Source organism: Melospiza melodia, chromosome 8, assembly GCF_035770615.1.
Source record: "Melospiza melodia melodia isolate bMelMel2 chromosome 8, bMelMel2.pri, whole genome shotgun sequence".
NCBI lineage: Eukaryota > Metazoa > Chordata > Aves > Passeriformes > Passerellidae > Melospiza > Melospiza melodia.
In genome coordinates, this window is record NC_086201.1 from 24457436 (window position 1) to 24480194 (window position 22759).

The window sequence follows — 22759 nt, forward strand, 5'->3', positions numbered from 1 at the left end:
GCACAACCTTAAAATTGTACCCTGGGCACAGGCCGTGGACAGACAAACTGCACCAGCCAAGGCAGAACACTGCTTCCAATGACCCATTCCTCAACACAAGAGAAGGGCTGGTGTGCATCCTGCAAGTAGCCAACATAAATGATGCTCTGGGTCTACAGGGTGACAAGATAGCAGCAGGCACAGTCAGACCAATTTATTCAGCCTGGCACCTGCTTTCTGTGTAATCCCAAAGTGTCCTGGCATAGGCCGGAATCCAACTTTGGCAGAACATGCTTGGCTAGTGAGCTGTGGCTCAGCTCCCTACAAGAATTTACACTTTATCAGAAAAATACCCAATCTTGGAGATCGAGAAATTATAAGTGACCAAGAATTTACTGCTTTGTCACATAGTTGAAACAACAAGGTACCTTCCCAGTTAGGCTGCATTTGCTTAGCTCATTCTTACAGACTACTTTCTGAACCTGTCCAATTCAGTAGCATTACTTCCCAATCTGTATCTCTGGCAGACAATACACCTTCACACAACAGCACACTTTCAATGAAGAATATAGCCCCTCAAGGTTCTGAATAATCCACCAAAGCATCAGTCAGCTCTGAACAATGAAATTACACTGTATAAACTATTTATCAATTTTTAAACTGTTACATGCAACAAGAAACCAGCCCCAGTTCTGCAGAGAGATAAATGAGAGTACATGAATGCAGGCATGCACAATTTGACATGGTAACAAACAGTATTTTCAAAGTTTTCTCTAAAGAGATTGGATCTTTGCCTTTGGGCAGGGGATGGTTCTCATTTTCCAATTTCAAATATTTCAGTCCACAAAGCAGTTTAAGAACTACATATATATGTTCTATGCATCATTATGATATAAATTTGATTTTTCAAATAGGTGAACATAGAGGCATCAGGAATTTGAAAAGATGTTTCCTCCTCTCAGTATAAGAAAATCATTAGTTTTTGGAGGTGAACAAGAAACTGGTGCATATTTCAAACACAGACATCACTGCAAGTAATACAGCAAAATGGGTTTTTACCTGTATGCATATATATATAGATATACATATACAGAATGTTATAGATAAAGTCTGTGTTTTAGACTAAACATAGCATAAAAGACTTTGGAGAAACAGTCCATTTCCTGCAACAGTCTCTCTTGAGGCATCCAGACAGCAGATGATAACAAAGGCAATTGATTCTTTGTATTATGAGATAGATCACATTGTTACCTGGCAAACTAGATGAGCTGGAGCCTGACTTGATACTGGAGCTAGACAAGGAGGTCCAGTCATATGCTGACTCTGTTCTCTTCAATGCTTCCTGATAGTTCATGTATAGCTGCTTCCCGTACTAAGCAAAATCACAAACAAGTTTAACAACTCTATATAGGCTGTACACTCTTTTCAGACCGTTGAGCTCCACCTCTGGCTTCTCTATTATGCCGTTCCTCCTGCCAGTCCCCCCAAAGCAACACAGGCTCTATGTTAAGGAATATTAATGCTATTAGTGAATTGCTGAAAGAAAAACAATTTATTTGTGCTAGAAGAGACAGTGTCAAGCAAGAAATGGCCCAATGAATAAACTAAGACAAGCTGAGGATCTTGAAAATCAACTCTATATTCTAAATTCTCTTTTCCCATAAGCCTTCTTTTCTGAAATCTGAACGGAGCTGGCTAAAATCTATCTATGATTTTTCTATATTTCTGACATCTATGATGTCAGAACTGTGTCATGTGACAGGGATGCAGCAGAAACAAGAAGAAAAGGCCCAATTACTGAATTACTATAACAGAGCCTATAATAATTTTGCTGAGGAAAGAAAAATGTCAGAAGATTTTACAGTTCATGTTCAGAATTGTAAACAGAGGGAAGTTAGATTTACCCTGTATTTTGCTAAGTAACTGTAAATGGTTTTAAGCAGATGATGACAACTACTCATGACAGCAGTGTCAGAGTGCCCAGGGGTTACCTTAGCAATGCGGATGCCATTGATCCACTGGTGTAGAGTTCTTACATCATCACAGCAGAGATATTTGATATACTGGGACTTCTTCTGGATCTGAGGATGCTGCAAAACATTGTGCATTCTCATCAATGTTTTCATAGCTAGGAATGCGAGGAAAGCATTTATTTGTTGATGTCTATACAGATAAACCTAATGCTGGAAGCTCTTCAATAGTAGTGTGTATTTAACTCCACTTAAAAATGTTCCAGAATATTTCAGGAGGTGAATTTCAATGGCGATTGCTTGACACACACATTTGAAAGTGTGTCCAGCACAAACTGATTTCAACTGATTTCAAACACTAAGAAGGGCTAGTCTTTCACTATTCTAGGGCTGTAGTACTTTCTACCCACCAGGAGTCTTCTGTACCTACGGACTGACTCACCACTTGTCAGAGACAACTGATATTTCACCTTTCTCTCACATAAAATCCCCCAAACTAGAGGAAAACAAACACACTGGTCTTCTCTGCCTTTGCAGGCTTAAGTGAGACATTCCCCAAGTGACATGCTGTTAAGCGCAATTCTATTTTCACCTTGCAGAAGGCTTCAAGGTTCCCACCTTACTGATACAGGGTTATCATCTAAAAAAATACTTGCTGCTCCCACATATATGTATAAAAAATGTAAAGGCACTGTATTTATCAATTCAGCAGTCAAGAAACAAACACGTTTTTCAAAAATCAGACACTGGAAATCATTCTGGATGTGCTATCCAGTTGTTTCCTGTCCATGCTGTAGAAATTACAGGTTTCTCAGCTGTTGGGGTAACTGAACAGCCCAGTTCTTATCATTTCCTCTGTTACCTTACAGCTCAGTGACACAACAGAGTTTTGCTAGAGGGTTGTAGATATTTAAGTTTTACTGAAGACTGTCTGAAACATATATCAAAGAACTTCTAAGCTTTTTCAGAATATTCTATTCTGTTGCCTTCCAACATAATTATTTTAAAATGAACATAAGATGCATATGTCCATAAAGAGAATATATACAGCGTATTTCCTTATGACAGTAGATAGTTATTTTCATTTTTCACTACCAGCCTCCTACACATACATGTTGTATAACAAAGAAGAGTCTATAGAAGCAAATACAATTACTTTGCTAACAAGCCAGCTTCTTTCTGGACTTGTTCAAAACTTTGCTTATACAGAAATAAAAGAATTTCTCAGTGTATTTAGGACCAAGGAGTTAACTTTATAAATTAGCATACAAATGTTACACTTAACAATAGCTCAGCACCTGATGTGAGCACACTAAGTTTTATATAAACAAAGGAGTGAAGATAAAGACAAATCCAGTCTGGACATCAGTAGAGAACTGGGCCTTCAGTCTGTACTTGCCATTTACCTGTCCCAAAGGAGATACTTCCTAGCTTTCTTAGTGAGCCTTTGTGGCACAAAACTCTATTTTTAAAACTGTGTGGTTTCCATACATTAGTACTAATTGAAAATATTGATGTAACATTATAAGAACTGATGAAGGCAGAACTGAATCCTGCTTAATATAATAATTTGGTGATTCATCAGTTCCACATAGAAAATACAGCTTCACTTGGTGTAAGCTACCCAAATAAAGCTACCCCATTAATTTACTTAGGGACAATTTCTACACATTTTTGTGTCTTCAGTAATGTTACCAGTAAATCTGATTCTCAGAATGGCAATAATTAAAAAAAAATAAATCTACTTTGTGCGGTCAAAAAGTCTGAAAATGAAATTTGCTATAACCTGTCCAAATGATATAGACAAAAGTGACATGTAAGTAGAAAAATCAATTTACTTCAAGGAATTTATATATACCTACAAATACTGACATTTTTGTTTGCATTCAATGACCTATAAGAATATAGAAAATACTTCCAGTTTTAGCCATGAAATTTCTTAACTAATATCCTGTCCCATATTTAATATTACTTGCCTCCTCAGTGGGCTCAAAGACATGTTGCCCTGTCCACTGGAAAATGAAATCCTTTTTCAGGCAGTGGACAGGCAGGCACACACTCCAGGCACAGTAAACAGTCTAATGTACAACACCACATGAGCTCTAGAGCAGGGAGGGGAAAAGTGCAACTAAAAACATCTCTTGTTACTGGCACCATTTCAAATCCATGAAGACATGTTATTTGCCTGAACACAGAGTGAAAGCTTGCTTTAAAATAGCTTGGTGCCCAGCTATCTTGCAGGAACTGACACCATTCTGAACACTATGTGGGAGTCAACAGAAACTAGGAGATGTGTTGATTCAATTAAAATAACTTTATGAACTCAAGTCATTAGATGCGTTTAAGATCAGGTCACTGGTTTTATAACAGTTTTTGCTACTGTTCTTTCTACCTGTCATTTATACTCAGAAGATGCCTCCTTTACAACACCCCTTTTCCCTCAGGTTGGTGCATAAAGGGTAGACTTGAATCTTTAATATTTATTTCTCCACTACTCTGGACCTATACTGAGAAGATAACTCCCTGCAATTAGCATTTCAAGGGGTATTATCTCTTTGAACCTAAACAGTTGTAAGGTATAGAGCTGCCAAACGGAAAAGCAGACTTTAGTGTATGTTTTAGAGTGTAGTGAACGATTAAACAGACTGGCACTCATAAGTCTGGAAATAAAACAATTCAGGGCAATATGAAAATATTTATGAAGTCATGACCAGCTCAGAGAACAGGCAACAACTGTTCACACCGTATACAAGAACTAGAGGAAAATTAGATTAAAAGCAGCTGATGGCTGAGAACAAGTAAAGTGTACTCAAGGTTTAGCCAAGTGCTGCAGTGTTACCTTTAGCACTAAACAATAGTCTGTGGGTGCCTTGTATTTGTTCCGATAGTCCTGTCCATAGTAAACACTGACATGGTCGAGCTGGAGAAAGCACACGAGTTCCCGTGAGACCTAGTAAATACAAAACCAGTCATGTATAAAGTATCTTCACAAAAATCCACACACATTGGCACAATCAGCCTAATGCTAAGATCCAATACTAATATAAGGTCTAGTTAAGGTCAAATATTAGTTTCAATCTGATTCAAAGACTACCAACACAAGAAGGGGATACAGCTATGCATAAACTCTCTCATCACACCTGCATTTTAAACTAGATTCCGTCTGGTTTTTGTGTTTTGTCTGCATTTTGCCTTTTGACAACATTTTACACTGGACTACTACTGTTTACTCAGAGCAGGTATCAAGAGAAAGCAAGTATGACTGGTTGATCAGGAAGTTGTCAGCTGCTAGTTATATTTCACCTTGGTAATAATCAAGGTGTCCAAATTCCAGTGTGACTGTAAGTAGAATTCTAAAAATGTTTGGCGTTGAGTGTAGGGCAAAGTATTTCAACAGGCTACTTGCATACAGATTGTTTTAATGAAGCAAAAGATTGTGGAAAGAACATCTGACATGCATTCAGCTCTAAAGGGAGCTGTTGTGCTGATAGAGATTTCCTCTTCATTCCCAGATGTGTGGGAGGTGGACTTGCTGTACTGGGAATCATCTGATGCTGTCAAGACTGATGGATTCATGGATGACTTGAACTCACAGTAGTTCAGCCTTGAACTACTGCATTTGTAGTGTCTTTCTACTTATTTTGCATTACTGATAGAGAGAACAGCAGTAAGTGATCCTGTAGAAATGGAATACCTGTTTTCAAAAAATGTAGCACCAATTGGTCCAAAAAAAAATCCCATTTATATGAACTAACTAAACATAATGAAATTATGCAGACATTGTGGAGTTGGTCTGATACTTCATGATTGACATCTGCAGAGCAATTTGGTCCTCCATCCAAATTCTGCTTCAGCAAAGATCAGCTTCTTAGCTCCACCAAAAGCTTTTTCTCAAGTATTTCTGAACAACTAACCCAAGAAGCAGTTCCCTGTGTTTTTACACTGGGGTTACACCCTTCACATCAAGTGCTGCCACAAAAATTCATATAGTATTTCCATGATAAAGCCAGCATTTTAATTAAGGTATATGGCACTTGGAAAGGCACAGCTAAGCCAAAACTTAAAGCCAACTCTTGTGTGCACTGTTTACCAGCACTGAACAATTCAGAGCAATTGCTTTAAGTAGCATACCTTGGCCTTCCCTTTAGGGACATAGTAGATTCCAGAAGCCCGGAGAAGGAAGTAACGTTTCTTCCAAGATTTCTTACCATCCTCTTTCAGCCACAAAACTCCCTCAATCTCTGGCACAGTTACAGAACTTCCACAGAAGCATTCCTGCCAATAAACAGAACAGTTTGGGAAACAGACAGAACAGAGAGCATGCAGTGGTTTGTTTTGAATGACTGAAATTCTTTATCCAAGGAATGCACTTGTAGCAGGAACAGATCTTTTTCACATGAGATATGAACTACAGATAAATTACAGAAGCAATGAGGCAATTCAGACAAGCCTGATAGGGTGTCTCAACATTTCCTCAGTGCAACAATGACAGAAAAATCATTAGCAGCTACTGTAAAGATTTTCTGACCATTGTTTCTCAGTAATAGATCCCCCATGGCTTTACTGGCTTTCAGGTCACAAGGTCACCTTATATAGCCTCATATGTATAAGCACACACAAACCTAACTGTGCATCCATCCAACACAGCTGCAATTCATTCCAGGAGTACTTCACTGCTACTAACTGTCCACAACACTGCAACTTTTGCTAACGTTCTATTTATAAAGAACTAGCAGAGAAAAACAAATGCTTTAAACACACACTTTAATATGCAGCAGAGACTTAGGAATAATCTTAGAAGACAGAAAGAGTTAAGCAGAATTACAATTCCCTGCATGTTGTGGCTTCAAACAATTTTTTCATCCCCACATACATACACTTATATATATATGTATACATACATAAGTATACATACATACACTTATTGAAACCCATATTAATAATACATTACTAATATGCATAGGCTACTTTTAAGACAAACTGTGTTAGGTTTAACTCAAAATTAAATACCCCAAATATTTACCTTTGAGTAACTATGTAAATCATAGTCATTATTCTGGAAATCAAGTGGAACCTATGGCACTTTAGCCATGCCACAGAAGTATTTAGCTTTCAGCTTATGAAGGCTATATTTACTGTGTGCTTTACTTGTTCCACACTTTTATGCCCTTATTTCTGTAAACTGGTTAATGTGTTTGAGAATAATTTCTGTCATGCATTTCTTAAAATTCAACAATTTGGGGGTTTTTTTTAATTTTAAAATGTAATTGAAAAAAAATTTATTAAAAATTTTACTTAAAATTTGCTTTGCTTATTATCAAAATTTGAAATATTAATTTAAACCAGTCTCCAGACCCAGGCTCTAGAATTTTGTAGAAATGAAAGTTTGGAAAGTGCTAGTAAAAATTCTCTAGCACCACAGGTCAAAAAAAATGGTCACAAAAGACAGGTCACAGGTCTGCAAATCTCAACTTGAAATTAATGGTTTTAGCCATAGCTAGAGGCAATCTCAATTTGATTATCACTGTGTATGGTATTTCAGATACTAAACTAAGTGCAGAGACTTTTTTAACTGATCACATCTGAAGCAGTGTTACATTACAACAGCCATTTATCTCAAAGAGAACACATTCCATTCACAGAGTTCCAGAATTCCATTCTGCTCTGTCCATCAATTTCAATCACCACAACCTTTAGCGGTTTGTCCTCATGCTCCAAAATGGCTACTTTGTCATTTCTGGTTTGACATTCTTACCTCTAGTAGCACCTCTTTATTTCTGTCTGCCATCTCAGAAGTTTCCTTCTTCCCCAGAAGATAGTTCTGTAACAAAATACAGTTTAATATTTCTTTAGGCATTCTGAAATCAAGCCAAATGGCGTTTCTTGTTTACTTTTCTGTAGCAGTAAGAACAAAACTTTGTAGACTAATTGAAACTGTCAGACTGCTAAATAATACACTGAAGTAACTTATAATCACCTTTACCAGAAATATCAATCAGTCCATACTCCTACCTAACAGCCTCATAACAACATCATCCTGCCTTTCTAAGGATCAAACAGCTGTTTGTTACAATGCATCCAGATATAAAAACACTATGAACTTGTAAATACCACAATAAAAATATAAAAAACCTCCTGAGATCTCTTACATACTGTCATTATTTCTGCATTCAAAGAAGCACACATCGAAGCCATTAAATAAATAATAATAAATTCTAAATAAATTACTTGTCAGCTTCTTAAAAGGAACTTAATTATGCACAGGCACCATATCTTATTTAATAAGTTTTTTACTCTTATTCAGTTTGGAAAAGACTGGGACAATGAAAAACATCTTCCTAACCCCTAGGCTAATACTGGAAAAAACCCAAATATTCATTTGGGTTTTGCCAAAGTTTTGCCAGTTCAATATTTTAAAACAAGCAGAAATATTTGGTTTATGCTGGTACCTCGCTCCTGTGACACTGCCTACTATAAGTACTGAGAGTAAACCTATAATTTACAAACTTTTAAAAAGAATGTAGAGTTTTGCTGCTTCAGTGCAAAGCACTTGCATAAGACTGGGTTTCAGATTTGCGTAAAAAGAAATAAAATCAAGTAAACTGATGTCCCATAGGATGAACATGCAAAACTGATACCCAGTTGAAATCCAATAAATTAAAACATAGATGCCATACAGATATAAAAATAATTTATGAACTCAAAAGGGAATACATTAGGTAAGAATTAAAACAGAGATCAAGTGAATTTTCAATGCAAATTCTTCCGAGAGCCACCTTCTTTTTTCTGTTTCTTTTCCTCCACTCCCCTACAATACTGCAGTGCTGGCAGATACCAGGTCTGTAGCTACCATTTGAGAGAAGAGAGGTCTCTGAGGCCAATTGAGAGGAAGAGAAGCCTTTGTTTTCCCAGCCAGGAGCAGGAAACACAAGTGAATATAGGCAGGTCCCAACTTGCAAAGAAGGAGCACATGCTGTCTTCTCTACTCTTGTCATTTGACCATGGAGTGGCTGTTCTCTTTGTCTTCCCCTTCTTGCCAGCAATGCAAGAATGCACAGTGGAGAGACATTACTATTAGCAATATCTGTCAACACCTTTCTTGCATGTTTACATAATTGAGCAGCATTAAGCATGGGTGTAAATCTCTGGAAACTGCCTGCCTTCGTGTGCATTAAAACTACTCACAAACCCATCAGCAAACAGATCGCTTCGGCTCATGGCTGCCTCTTAAGGATTGACTCTGTGCCAACAACACTGTGGATGTACACAGTGCTGAAGTGCAAAGTTGCCTGGCATTTTAGCACATACATAAGTACCAAAATGAAAGTATGGAAATAAATGCTATCAAAAAAGTAAGAAACTGCCATCAGCCACACACACATTCAGCACAAATCTCAGGCTTACCTGTGGATTCTTGAAAAGTGCATATTTCTCTATACGTTCCACGAACATTAGTTTGTTTTGACTGTCTCTTGTCCAGTTCAAGAGATTTTCAACTAAATTTTCATGATCTTCAAAGATCCGTTCTGGAACAATAACATGTGAGCAAATACATTGGAATCTGTTGCATTTTGTGATAGAAACTAATCTGTAGTCATTTCTAAGAGACAAGGCATATATGCAGAGAAAATAGAGTTCAAGATCTACTACAGTGGAGAAGTTTATGCTAAGAGACTAAAAGAACTTAGTCCACTTCCAGACATGCCCAGAAGAGGCATTTTTTACATCCAGTCACTCAGCATGGACTTCTATCTTCAAGTTTATAGTTCCATCAACATATTAAATGTTTTAATTTTTTTTTTTATCTGAGAAGGCCTACCATCCTGCAGGAACACTGCAGACTCAAATGATAACATTTCAAAGTTTATGAGCACAAATAAGAAGGTTATCACATTTATGTGTTCTCTGGTCTACATAATTCCCAGAGGAATGGATCAGGCACCTTTTTTGGCACAATACTTCTTTCTACATCCCCAATGATTATCTCACTCATAAAGTATCAAAAAGTAGTGGGCAATGATCAGAAGGAAAAGAAAATGCTTCTGAAATGCAGAATATCCATAGCTAGTATTGTAAAGAAGTCTAAAAACTGACACTTCTACTTCCTATGATCTCTGTCACTCAATAAATGACGTGTCAACAACACCTCTGAGAACTCTGGTTCTCAGTCAAACCTCTGAGCTTTGACTCTCAAAGCTCTGAGCTTTGAAAAAGTTACCACTAGTGCTAGAAGTTCAGAATACTGAAAATAGACAAAAGAGAACAGCATAAAGAAAAAGAGGAAAATTTACTGAAATGGTAGAAAATAGCTGAAAATCCTCATTGCAAAATAAAGAAGCAGAAATCTTTGGGAAACCACTGGACCAACTTTCTCATTCTTTTAAACACCCTGAAGCAGAATTTTCAGATCATCCTGAAACAAGTTCAATCATGAGCTTTATTACATGAATTAGCATTTACTATATTAATGAACACGATGATGAACATTATGAAGACAAGTATTTAAATCACTCTGAGAATGCAGACTACTGCTGCATCTATGAATAAGAATTAGAAATGCTTATAATTATTACTTACCCATTTGCAATTCAGAGATGGTTTCCACTAATGACCAATCTAAACTGTAGCCACAATGTGATTTATCCATCAGATTGTCTAATACTTGTCTCACTGTTTGCCTCTCATCCACCATCATTGTTTTTGAGCTGTCATCAGACATATGGACTCTGATCACCAACTGTTAAGCAGAAAAATAAGAAAACAAAAAGAAGATTAATCTGTCACATTTCAAATAAAAATAAGGTTTCTAAGATCTTGTTTATTCCTCTAAGATTTTCTTACAGTAGCATAAAATTCAATCAAAACACTCCCTGAAGATGTAAGATGTCATAAATGATGGGTAGATATTTTTACCACAGACACTTAACAAGATACTGTTCTCCTACAGCACAAGTAAATAAATATAAAGGTCTTTCCAACACGATGAGAAAGTCCTTCAGTTGTGTGTTAAGAAGGAAAAAATCCTTCCTGCTGAAGTGTCCTGATAATAGTGTCTTTCAGACAATATCTAGGTGGAACAAACATAGATATAGGGCTCTGCACAAGCTTACAAATTATCAGAATTTTTCAGATGTGCAGTTTAAGCTTTCTGCCTGCTTCCTACAGTATTTTCTAAAAATGGTTATTATGTAAACAATACAGCAATACTAAACCTTACTTTTCTGGGGAATATGAAGCAGTAGTGTGAAAAAAAACCTGCTTTTAAAACACAATGGTTTTTCATAGGCAGCTGTTTTTTTAAACCAATCAAAAGACTTAAGACAACAGATTCTTTTTGCCAATCATTATTTTTTCCATTTTTACATCTTGCTCAGCTGGAAAAGATAAAACCTCTAGCTGTAATACATTGGTACAACTGACTTGTTAATTTCCATCTTCCAGCAAAGAGAGTTTTTCAGCTTTTGATCCAGAAACAATCAATAAAAAAGGCATTTTATGCTAGTGAAAAACTCCTGTCATAAAACAAAAATGCTAAATTTGCAGGGCATTCTGTATTCTTTGAGAGTACATCAAGTAATGGCAGCAGGCTTTCTCCATTTGGTAATCTCTGTCTTTAGTCTGGAATACTTCTCTTCCATTTAGCACTGGCAAATCCTGCTGTGCATAATGAGAAAAGGCTTGTGAAGAAAAGGCTATGAAGAAAACAGGTACAAATTTTAAACATGTGACTGCAGAACATACAAGAACAATCTCAGGAGGCTGGACCTTCATTTCAGTTCTGGGTGGAAGTTGGTAAAATCGTCCCAATGAGCACTAGCTGAAAAACAAGCTATTCCTTAAGAAAAACATCATGTTATTCCATATCCTAGGCTTCTCCTGATTAGGTCCAGTCTAGATGGGAAAGCACATTACCACTAAAGATTAGAACACTATAGTGTTCTGATTTTATAAAGGGCAACTTAAGGCTGATAGATACAAATGAAGTTTGCCTGCATTTTCCAGGTGAAAAAAAAATAAAATAAGGGTCTTATAAATGGGTATAACTAACTCACCTTTTTCACTTGTGCTTCTTTAATCTTCTCTAATGCAACCCTAATTTTCTCAGCTTTCAGTTTAGCAGCCTGTTCCTCCTATGGGGACACAACACACAATTCCAGTTAACACAAACTTCAGTCAGGTTTCAGTAGCTTTGAGGCTACTGATTTGCTCATCTATAAATGTCCAACCATTTCCTAGTGATGATGAAAACTATTACTTCTTAAGACAGAAAGTGTTCCTATATTTAGAGATACAACTGCCATTAACTCTAAAGGAACATAGTGGAGGTATATATTTTGTATAGACATTTCTCTGTTCTCCTGTACTGTAAATACCCTTATGCTACTAAATACTTTGGCATATTATATATTTACAGTCATAGCTTGGGATGATACCTATTCAGTAAGAGTATACAATGGAGTACAGCCAAGAGAGTTTTGGTTGATCAACATAAAACACAAACAGCATGCCAAGAAGTACCCGAATTTAACAGCACACAGAAAGAAGGGAAACAAATCCTATAACTAGGATTCCATACTACATGCATTAGTTTGAAAGATTTTAAACTGTTAAATCCATTTGCAGAAAGAGGTTTGAATTTACTAAATCCAAGTTGTATTTCTCCTTGTTTTAAGTATTTTAAGACACAGGATGAATAAGCATTCTTTTGCTCTTCTATGTAATAGATTTTTATTACAACCGGAAAAGCATTAAAAATTCAGGTAGCTTAAATCTATTTGCTGATGCTAAAGAAAACTGTGTCTTTCTAAGACTAGCAATAAAGTTTCTTAAATTCTGGAGATTATAGACATTTCTGTTGAAATTGCATTTGAAACATGCAGCTAAAAAGCAACCATTGTTTCAAAAATGACATATGCAATTTTCAGACTTTCAAAATCCTAAACTGTGGATCTTCATGGTAATTAATATCTAAAACCATAATTAAAATCTCTAGCACAAACAAGTCTACTAACTTGTAGTAGACCACACAAATCCCTTCCAAAATATCAGTATCCTTAAAAAAGAAAAATTAATATTTTCTCCAGGGCCAAAGTACCACATCTCACCATAACATTCAGCATACTATAAACATTTAGTTCTCTATTGCTTTCTTCTATGGATGTAATTCATAGTTTCTTTACCATGTGTTTAGATAGTTGCTTTTATTGTAAAAGATTCAGCTATTCTGAAATCCAGAGAGCTTAAGTTGGCTTCTCAATAAATTGTTAATATTCATATCAACTGCTAAAGGACATTCCCTTGTTATTTACTGCACTCTTAGTAGCTTTTGGTCCTTCACATCTGCGACCATCCTGTGCACCATAAAAAAACATCAGCTGGACAGACCAATATGCTGCCTTGAAATACAATTCTTTGCAATAAAATGAAGCAGTAAGTTGACATGAGCAGAAATAATGTGAGCCTGAAACCTTATCTGGGCACTGAATTACACTGGAACATTGCGTTTATGAGTCTACAGGGAACTACAGCTTTTTATTCACAATAGCAATGCTGTCCCTAGAGCTTAGAAAGGCCAAATCACATTAGCATTCTATGAAAAACAAACCATGCCACAATAACAAGAATCTTTTATTCTTCCTATTTCTTACCATTAACAATTTCAATCTGTAGAAATAAATTGTTACTAAAAAGTGAGGCCTGACATCACCAAGCCTGACAGAGCTCTCGAGAAGCACTTGGACAATGCTCTCGGGTACAAGGGGGGACTCTTGGGGTTGTCCTATGCAGGGCCAGCAGTCGGACTCAATGACCCTTGGGGGTCCCTTCCAACTGGGTGATTCTATGAAAGACTTTGCAGTTTCTGAAAATGATGCTATGCACCTGTTCATCATGAAACAAGCAAAAGCAAAAGACTCATTTTATCATGTATTTGGAGAAACTCTAATTCATGGTTTTGAGAAGCTGCTCATTAACCCAATCAGCACAATTTTCCAGCCCATTTCACTGTACACCAGTGCAAAGCACCAGGAGCACCTGCTCACCACAGTGCACAGGCAGCAACACCAGGGCAAGCAAAAAGCAGCTGTGACCTCTCATATACCTGTGCCAATACAGCTAAAATATCTTTGGTGACCTTAAAGTTTATAATCCATCATTACCTAAAATGCTTTGGAAAATAGATAAATATGTAGACAAAAGAAGATTTTAAGGACTTACTATTTTAATATGTACCAATTACTTTTAATTTCCTACTCAATTTAATGTGGGTCCAGAGATTATGATTCCTTATACTTTATTAGTTCAACATAATATAATCAGTTTAAATTAAAAACCCCCAAAACAAAACAGAATTACAACTATCAAAATAATAACTGGTTCCAATGAGCAAAAAATTATAAAAAGAAGTCTGAATTCACTAACTGGAAAACACAGCAAGGAAAAGAAAGCAGAATACAGAATGTCTGAAAGCATACAGTAGTCAAAGATTTTAAACTATTTTGAGCAGTAATAAACTAAGCTCATGCCACTGCTGCATCACTGCTGATGTGGCAAACAATGTTTCATGGGAGAAGGATGAAGAACTATGCATTTTGATTCCTTAATAAAATAATTTAATAACTCCCCCAAAATGACAACCAGGTATTCTGCTTCTCTCCTAATGGCCCAAGAAAACAGTCCCCTGCCCATCAAAGTCACCTGAGAACAGCACTTAGACACATACACAGGTCTCTCCTCCCCCCGTACATGAGAACAACACTGCTTCTATCCCGGAGGAAGCACATGTCGTCCTTTAGCTTGTACTAATAAGCTAACAACTCTTTTCACTGCACAGGGAGACAGGTGACAGATGGCAAAAACACCTGACTGCAACTGCGAACTATTTAAACTGTTCAGTGCCACCAACCAGCAAGGCCAGCACGTGCAGTCCAACCACATCTACCTTATGCATTTATTTCCCCTTTGCTAGCAAATGCTGCCAACAGTGATGGAGCTGCTGCAGGATCCCAAAGAGGCAGGTAAAGGGCAGGACGCTGTGCTGTCACAGCCTCACAGGCGGTACAGCCATCAGTCCCTGCCACGGCCACACACCTGTGTCCCCTGCACTCAGCGCTGCTGGCACACGGCTCTGTCACAGACTGACCTGGAGAACTGGCACAGCAGGCAAGGTTCAGCAGAACCCACTCCCTGCTTGGACTGCCTTACAGGCACAGGCAAGCCTTGGAAACACACCAAGGAGATGCACACACACACTTTGTAAAAACACAAAACATAATGGAGAGTCATTTCCACCTCTGGCAGGAAAAGGATATTCCCTTATACTAGCAATATGCAACACTGTCAAATGGTAACAAATTCCTCACTTAACAGGACCATTCTGGGACTATTGTTACACTTCTATTTTAAAGCTTTCAGCTAAGATTACTTTTGGTTATGGAAAACATTGCACCCGATTTAAGGAATACTTGGCAACATACTAATGTATAGAATCTGTTAATCCAAAATATTCAAACTTATTGGGAACCAAAATGGAAAATGCATATGCCTGCAGTGCAATGGTCTTAAATTAATGATCTTCTTTGCATTTATATACCAGAACTAAGTTTTGTATAATTTTAGCCTACATTGAAATATCAGAAAGAAAAACACAAAAAAATATAAAGTTAAGATTTCTGTAATATAATGAAAGACACTGCTTCTTCCCCCAGTTTCCAACTAAATATGCAGTTTTGCTCTGATATTCCAGCTGTGTTTTAATAATAAAGACGTACAAGATGCATTCAATGGCAGAGCTGACCTTGCTCAAAAATTTTTTTCCCTCGAATTTCTAGGTTGAGGTTTTATTTTTTCTTTCATTTTACCTTTTTTTAAGTGTTATTAACTAATCTCTTTTACAGAGATAACAAATGGAATGGAAACAAAATGGGAGGGGGGCATCACTTAACAAAGCTACTTAGAAAAGCCAGTAATTAAATGTAAGAGGTAAGTAACTATGTCCACATTTCATTTAAGTCAGCAAGGTAGATACACCACCTACAAAATGCATAAAATTAAGACATTTCTCCTCTGTTTAGTATTTGCTTTTTTTCTCTGAATTTTTTCTTTGGTTGCAGATAAGAAGATAATAAATACACAAGTAGCATTGACTTCTGAAGGACTAAGATCAGGTATCTACTGTTTATTTTCCCAACTATAGTCTAGCCTTGGGTAGAAAGGCAATCATGTCTTGCAAGGAATCTCCTCCTTGCAGAGCTTGTACTGAAACAGAGGTTCCTGCTACCAGAGAACACCATATTAACATCTCCATTTGCACCAAATCACCCAAAACTTCAAGACAGTGTGTGTGCATGGCTGTGATGCAGAAGGGATCTAGTCCACAGCTAGAATTTTTAGAATTAGTTATATTATCAGAGGACAAAAATGGTTCTAGTCTCAATATAAGATGCAGACACACCAGAGAGGGGGAAGAAACAGAAACAGATGAAGACAGTAAGAAACAGGTAACACACCAGAGACACCAGCACAGACCTGCAATATGATCCTACAGTCAAATGATCTAACACCGTGGTGCAAGAAAATGCCCCATTTCTTGGGATTGCTTCACTCATAGAGAGCCTTATCCAATGTTACAACACGCTGAAGAGATCTAAGCAGTAATGGGGACTTCCATTTCATCATTTTGCTAAAGGTATTTCTGCTTGCAGGAGGTCAGAAGAGAACCAGTAAGTGCCACGCCAGCCTGTGTGCTCAGGAGTCAGAAGAGGAAGGCACAGCTGTACTGAAACAGTCACAAGCTGACCAACATTACCCTCAGGAAATCAGAAGGCTCACCAAAAGCACCTGAATCAAAGAGCTGTGAAGCCTAATTAGCCAACACAAGGATTTATAAATTCATTTAACTGTGGAGTGTACCAGAATACCTGAGAGGAGCTACTCCATGGTCATATGACACAAAGGGATAATTTAATGTACTTTTTAAAATTAAGTTCCTCTATGGTAACTAACACTCATCCCACATATAAACAACCAGAAGGGAGGATCTGCAGACACCTGGAGATGAAAGAAAATTGTGGTTTCTTTGTGCCACAGCTGTTGTTAATCTATTTGCAATGAAGCCAATTGCTGTTTTGGTGGCTGTTTGCGTTGTTGGGCAGTGCAGGGGGGCCAAGAGCTATTGGGGTCAAGGCAGAGGTATGGACTCAAAATTTAAGCAAAACAATCATGAGAGCAGAAGATTACTTGCTTTTGGCTGTTTGTACTCCTCTGGAAGACAGCCTGAAAATCTCCTGTCAAGATACATGCTGAGCATCTTGAGAAGAATATTAAGATATTTTTAAAAAAGCAGTAAACCAGTACTAAACTTTTATTGCTAAATACAGACTACTTATGCCCAGTGAACATTATCCTCATTGTTTTGAGATCACCAAATTGCATTTTGTTACTTCAGGCTTCCCTGAGGTCTCTCCAGTAGAATGTCTGTGAATTAAAAAAAACCCAGACAGATATGGTTTTGGAGTATGTATTAGCATCAGCAACATCTGACACCACAGCTACATGAAACTGTCAGCCCTTCATCCCAGCCTGTATTTTCACCAGAGATTTATAGCTTGCTCCATCCCTTGTCCTCTAGTTTCAAAAGGAAATACATATAAAGGATACAATTTTTAGCAAATTGAATGACAATTTGTGATCACTTAGTACATTAGTGATCTCCTTGCTGTGAAGAAGATTAAATTATAATCAAGATTTGTACATACCTGGCTCATTAGACCACTGTCTTACTACAATATTCTCCCCACATTATATTCAGTCAACATTCAAAATGTTAAAAAAATATCCCATTCTTACTAGTTCGTCTTCAATACAGCAAGAGAACTTATTTTAAGGCTACTAATGGCTTTTAAAACTACTAAACACTCCCACATTTTTTACTAGGATGTTTTCTTAAACTAGTGAATGGCAATAGGAACAAAAGAACTTTGAGCTCAGTACATTTCCTTTTTAATTAAGGCATTTTACCTGCTAATATGGCTATTAAGTATTTAAGAACTTGAACACTTTGATAAATCTGCAGAAACAAACAATACAATTCAATCTTTTAAAAGCACCTGGATAATCAGGAAAATCATGTAAGTAAATGCAGAAGTTGCTGGAAAAAGCAGGAGTGGAGAAGCATAGCACACACCAAAAGCATTCCTTCTACACAGCAACAGTCACATACAGTAGAAAGAAGCATCATCACCTTGGTCAGCAAATGAGAAGGCTTTCCTGCAATGTTTCTCAGAAGAAGGGAGGTTTCCCTGTCCAAATAGGAGTGCTTGTGCAGAAAGAAAGAGAAAGAACATAAGTCAAAGGAAGTCAGTAAGTAATTTTATGGTGTCTTGATTACAGAAGATAAAGCAGAGTTTAAAAGAAAAAACCCTACATCATCACTTTTTTCCCCTCCCATAAAAACATGAACATTCCCAGATACTGAGCCTGAATCACGGATGTAAAAGCATTTGTGCTTTTACACAAGACACTAATAAAAGACACTATTTTAATCTTCTTCTGTACAAAATGTCACACAATAGAATTAAGAGAACTTTTGCTTACCTGCCACTGGTTTCCTTTCTGCAAGAGAAAACTTATTTGTAAAGACATTTAGAACTATGAAAGCAAGAAAACACACTCTTACAATGCTTTTCAAAATCCTGTCCAGTCTTCTAAAACTAAACATTCCACTTTCACTACACAAACATAGAGCCACTGTAAATTGGTCATCTGGGAGACATCCTAGTTTTATGCTTTCTATGTGGGTTGCTGTCTCATTCTTAAAGAAGAAAGATATTACCACAACAATAAACTAACCTAACTTAAAATTCACGCCCTTTTTTTTAAAATTACTTAAGTCTCTCTTCTCTGGTATAGTCCAAATTATAAAATTACAAATCCCCGTGCTTCCCTTGGGAAGATAAATTAACAGAAAATATATTTTCATCTGTTTTCAAAATGGGAAGCAAAATCAGTAAAGGGGAAGCAGCAAGTAGAGAAAGACAGAAATCAGTTAATGACAGATCCCAGTGATTATCTTCTCCAGCACCTGCTACAGGCAACAAAACCATCATCATGCAGTGATTTGCAGAACCACACAGTCCAGTCTGCTAAGGAAATTAGACTAGTACTGTGGCATTTAACAAGAGCATTTAAACAACTTAAAAGAGCATAAAGTAAACCTCTCTACCACCACCATCCTGCAAGTTTTGTCTCATGTGGTTACAATTGTCTCAGCCCTATTTGTTTCAACACTATACAGAACAAGGCATGACAACTATCATGCCTACTATACTCTTGTTTAGTAATTAGCAATACAGAATCTCACCTCTTCTTCAGTGCCACACTAAGGTATAGTATGAAAAAAATGAAGAGCCCATGTCCAAAACTTCCTGCAAGGCAATATCAAATACTTTGGAGAATACAATTCTTGCAGGGAGAGTTTACTTATGTGACTGCCACATGCTGGGATGAGCAATTAGGATCTCAAGGAGGCTTTAAAAGTTACACCTCAGGGAAGACTCTACACAGCATCTGAAATTAAACCCAGGCTCCAGCCAAAGCTCCACCTGGGTGTTTAGCTACTAATATAGACACAGGTTATGTTACAGAGTAAATTATTTTTCTGCTTGCATTATAAGTACTGTCTGTATTTATATATTATATTTTAGACACACAGCAGTGCTGCCTAGCTCAAACCACACTGAGGGTTTGTAATACCTGGTATAATTATTCACAGTCATGCTGAATTGTATCCTTTCTTATACAGACGCTCTAACTTCCCACAGAGTCAGTTTAGGATGGTCTCCTTACAACATTCTGCTACACAACTTGCAGAATAAAATGGGCTGCCTCAGTCCAAACCCCAAAAGTATACATAAAAACCCAGTGACAAGTTCAAGGAAATTTTTTTAAGAGTTTCTTCATAGAGTTCTTGTCAGTCATCATGAACTGATTAATATGGATCACTTTCTTGGTGAATGGAGCACTGCAGTAGAAGGAATACGACAACGTACACTTGCAGCCTCTTCTTAAAGAATTTAGTAACTTCTGTCTTAGCCTGTAAGTCAACAATAGTGTCAATAAATACAGGATATTGAATCTCTCCTTAAAGGAAATACTATTTGCTGGAGAATATTTCTCCAACAGGGAAGGTCAAGGTAGACCAATTAACCTTCTTGTCATCTTGGCTGCTGCTATCTTGTATTTAACAACATTATCTCCACCAAGGAAATTCTACCCAAAAATGGGAATGTCATATCTTTCTTACCACACAATGGCCACTTGACACTTTGATAATGATATTTTACGGGAATAGGGGTTGGCCAGTAAAATGTGGAACACCAGTGTGATGACAACTGCCTATGTGAATTGGAGCTGCAGATCTCACATGCCCAGAAACAGGAAGGCAGCAGCTCTTTTCCAGACATTTTTTGTGCATGGCTTCTTCCTACCCTATAACAAATTCTGCAGTACTGCACATACCCAAAAGTTAGAATAAGCAGAAGCAGCAAAGCAACAGGAAAGCCCAAGTTCTAGAAATTATAGCCCAGCTAAACAGTAACTACACACACATAAAAATGTTTAAATATTTGGCATGCACAAACTAGTAGATAAATTAAATTTCATTTTAGAACATCACAATCCAATTTTAAAGCATTTAGTCTATTTCAAAGAAAGACTTCAGCTCAAACATCAAGCTTTGAGGCAAACAGATGTTGCTCCTAGAATATTCCATTCTTTGGGGGAAGAGAAATATTTTATTATTTTGTTCTAGATGGTACAATCACGATGGTTCACACAGTGGATCCAAATAGCCCACTCTTCCTCTCTATGTAAGGACTTGAAATATGTATTAAACCCCTGACAATATAAATGCCTGATCTTGCCAAACAAATTAACCTACTTCTCTGCCCCAGGTACTTCACTAGGCTAAAAAGAACAACAATCAAACCCAGGAAAACCAAAACATTAATTACTCCTAGGGAGACATTTCTAGTCTTCCACCATGAAAAGCATCTGTTCTTCCACCTGCGTCTGCCACAACAAGAACTCAAGCTCTAACAACAAAGTTGTCTTTACCCCAGTGCCTCACCTAATATTCACCTAGGATATAAAACCAATTCCAGTTCCATAAACTAAACTATCACTGGATTATAGAGCATATTAGATTTATTTTTCTACAGAAAAGAGCTGATGGCTGGATTTTAAGAAACAGCTTTAAGAAGAGGTGATGAGCTGAGCTGCCTAGCTAAGATCTGAAGCGTTAATGCCATGTATCCCATCTTGCCATGGCAGGAGCCCACTGGTTGACAAGTAAGATGCTGTATATGCATGGCCTCCTTTCTTCAATTCCACTTGCATATTTTTGCAAAATCTGAACACTGATCTATTTTCTTGTAATGTTTGATGATCACTTAGTACAGAAAAGTGGGATCAATTTAGAAAGAATAAATCTCATCGCTAAGAGGCTGAGTTGCATCTGATTCCTCTGATTTTATGGTAAGGGCTGAGAAAACAGGCATCCTGAATTTAAAAACAGTACAATACAGTCTCAAAGGTGTCACATACATTCTTTATACTGACAGTTTACAAATAATGATCAGCAACTGGGGTGGGAATTATAAGAAAGATGACCTAGTGATCTTCTGAAGTATTTTATCTTCCTGTTCACATGCCTTAAACATGTTAAATAGAAAACTTCCTTTCTTGTTAAACACTATCTTACATTCGAAGACATAATTCACTCAAAGTTTGTACAGCAGAATAACTTACATTAATACCAAAAAAAAGGCAATGAGAGCACACTGAGGACTTGTGCATGTAATTATCTTGCTATGTTTCTTGCAAAACTCTTAAGTTTAATAAATACACGTGTTTAATTAAACCAGCTGGTGGCACTCTTGTGCCACTATTTTGGATTTAATGTCACAGTTGAGAAACAATACAAAATCCTTTTAAAAATGTATTCTCTGTCCCTAAAAAACAAACTAAAAACCAGGGAAACTCAAGTATACAATGTTCAATTGAAAGCTATACGCTTGCAAAACTTTGTTGAAAAGATTACTGTACCTTGCATTTCAACTACATCCCTACACTGAATTCTACAGACTCCAGCTTCAAGAATTAGAATCCACTGTTTCCAAAAGAGAACTCAATAATTAAAGATTTAAAATTATTTTTGTAATTTTGATCCAAGGATGGAGAAGGATCACTGAAAATGTTTTTCCAATCTCTTTATGATTATGTATTCATCTGGAACTTACTCATATGGACACAATATGATAAGCATCTAGCTAAACATATCCATTTTCTGCTTTCCTTTGCAAAGGGGGTTGTTTAACCTAGCAGAAAAGAGGCTCAGGGGACACCTTATCACTCTCTACAACCACCTAAAAGGAGGTGTGGACAGGTGGGTGACAGTCTCTTCTTGCAAGTAACAAGAGATGAGACAAGATAAAAGGCCTCAAGTAGCACCAGAGCTGGTTTAGATTAGATATTAGAAAAAAAATTGTTGCCAAAGAGGTTACAGTTTATTCTTATTAAAACCTCAGAGCAGGAAAATAGGCGCTGAGAAACTGAAGCAGCAGGAAGATAATTCAGGAAAACAACAAATTCTTTCCTCCTGTTAAGCGCTTAATGTTCCACAACTGGCGGCTGTTTTCTTAATTTTTGTCATCTGTCCTAAATTTCTTTTTGGCCATCTGAAACAATGACAAACAAGTAATCTGTTTCTAACTTCCTACAGCTTTATTATTTCAGATCTCTAATCCAATCAA

At 37.0% G+C, this 22759-nt stretch overlaps 1 protein-coding gene across 3 annotated transcripts in view; it reads right to left on the reverse strand.

The window, feature by feature from the left end:
• Window positions 1-22759, reverse strand: part of RAPH1 (Ras association (RalGDS/AF-6) and pleckstrin homology domains 1) — a 79082-nt gene that overhangs the window by 12946 nt on the left and 43377 nt on the right. For 2 of the 3 annotated variants that reach the window (XM_063162290.1, XM_063162292.1), the window contains exons 5-12: window positions 12002-12079; window positions 10527-10686; window positions 9354-9475; window positions 7705-7770; window positions 6081-6224; window positions 4789-4899; window positions 1971-2069; window positions 1231-1351 (exon numbers count right to left, since the gene is read on the reverse strand). In XM_063162290.1, the coding sequence (XP_063018360.1) occupies window positions 1231-1351; window positions 1971-2069; window positions 4789-4899; window positions 6081-6224; window positions 7705-7770; window positions 9354-9475; window positions 10527-10686; window positions 12002-12079 (901 nt within the window). Of the gene's footprint in view, window positions 1-1230; window positions 1352-1970; window positions 2070-4788; window positions 4900-6080; window positions 6225-7704; window positions 7771-9353; window positions 9476-10526; window positions 10687-12001; window positions 12080-18189; window positions 18265-22759 lie in introns of all 3 variants that reach the window. The other variant, XM_063162293.1, reaches the window with a different exon arrangement.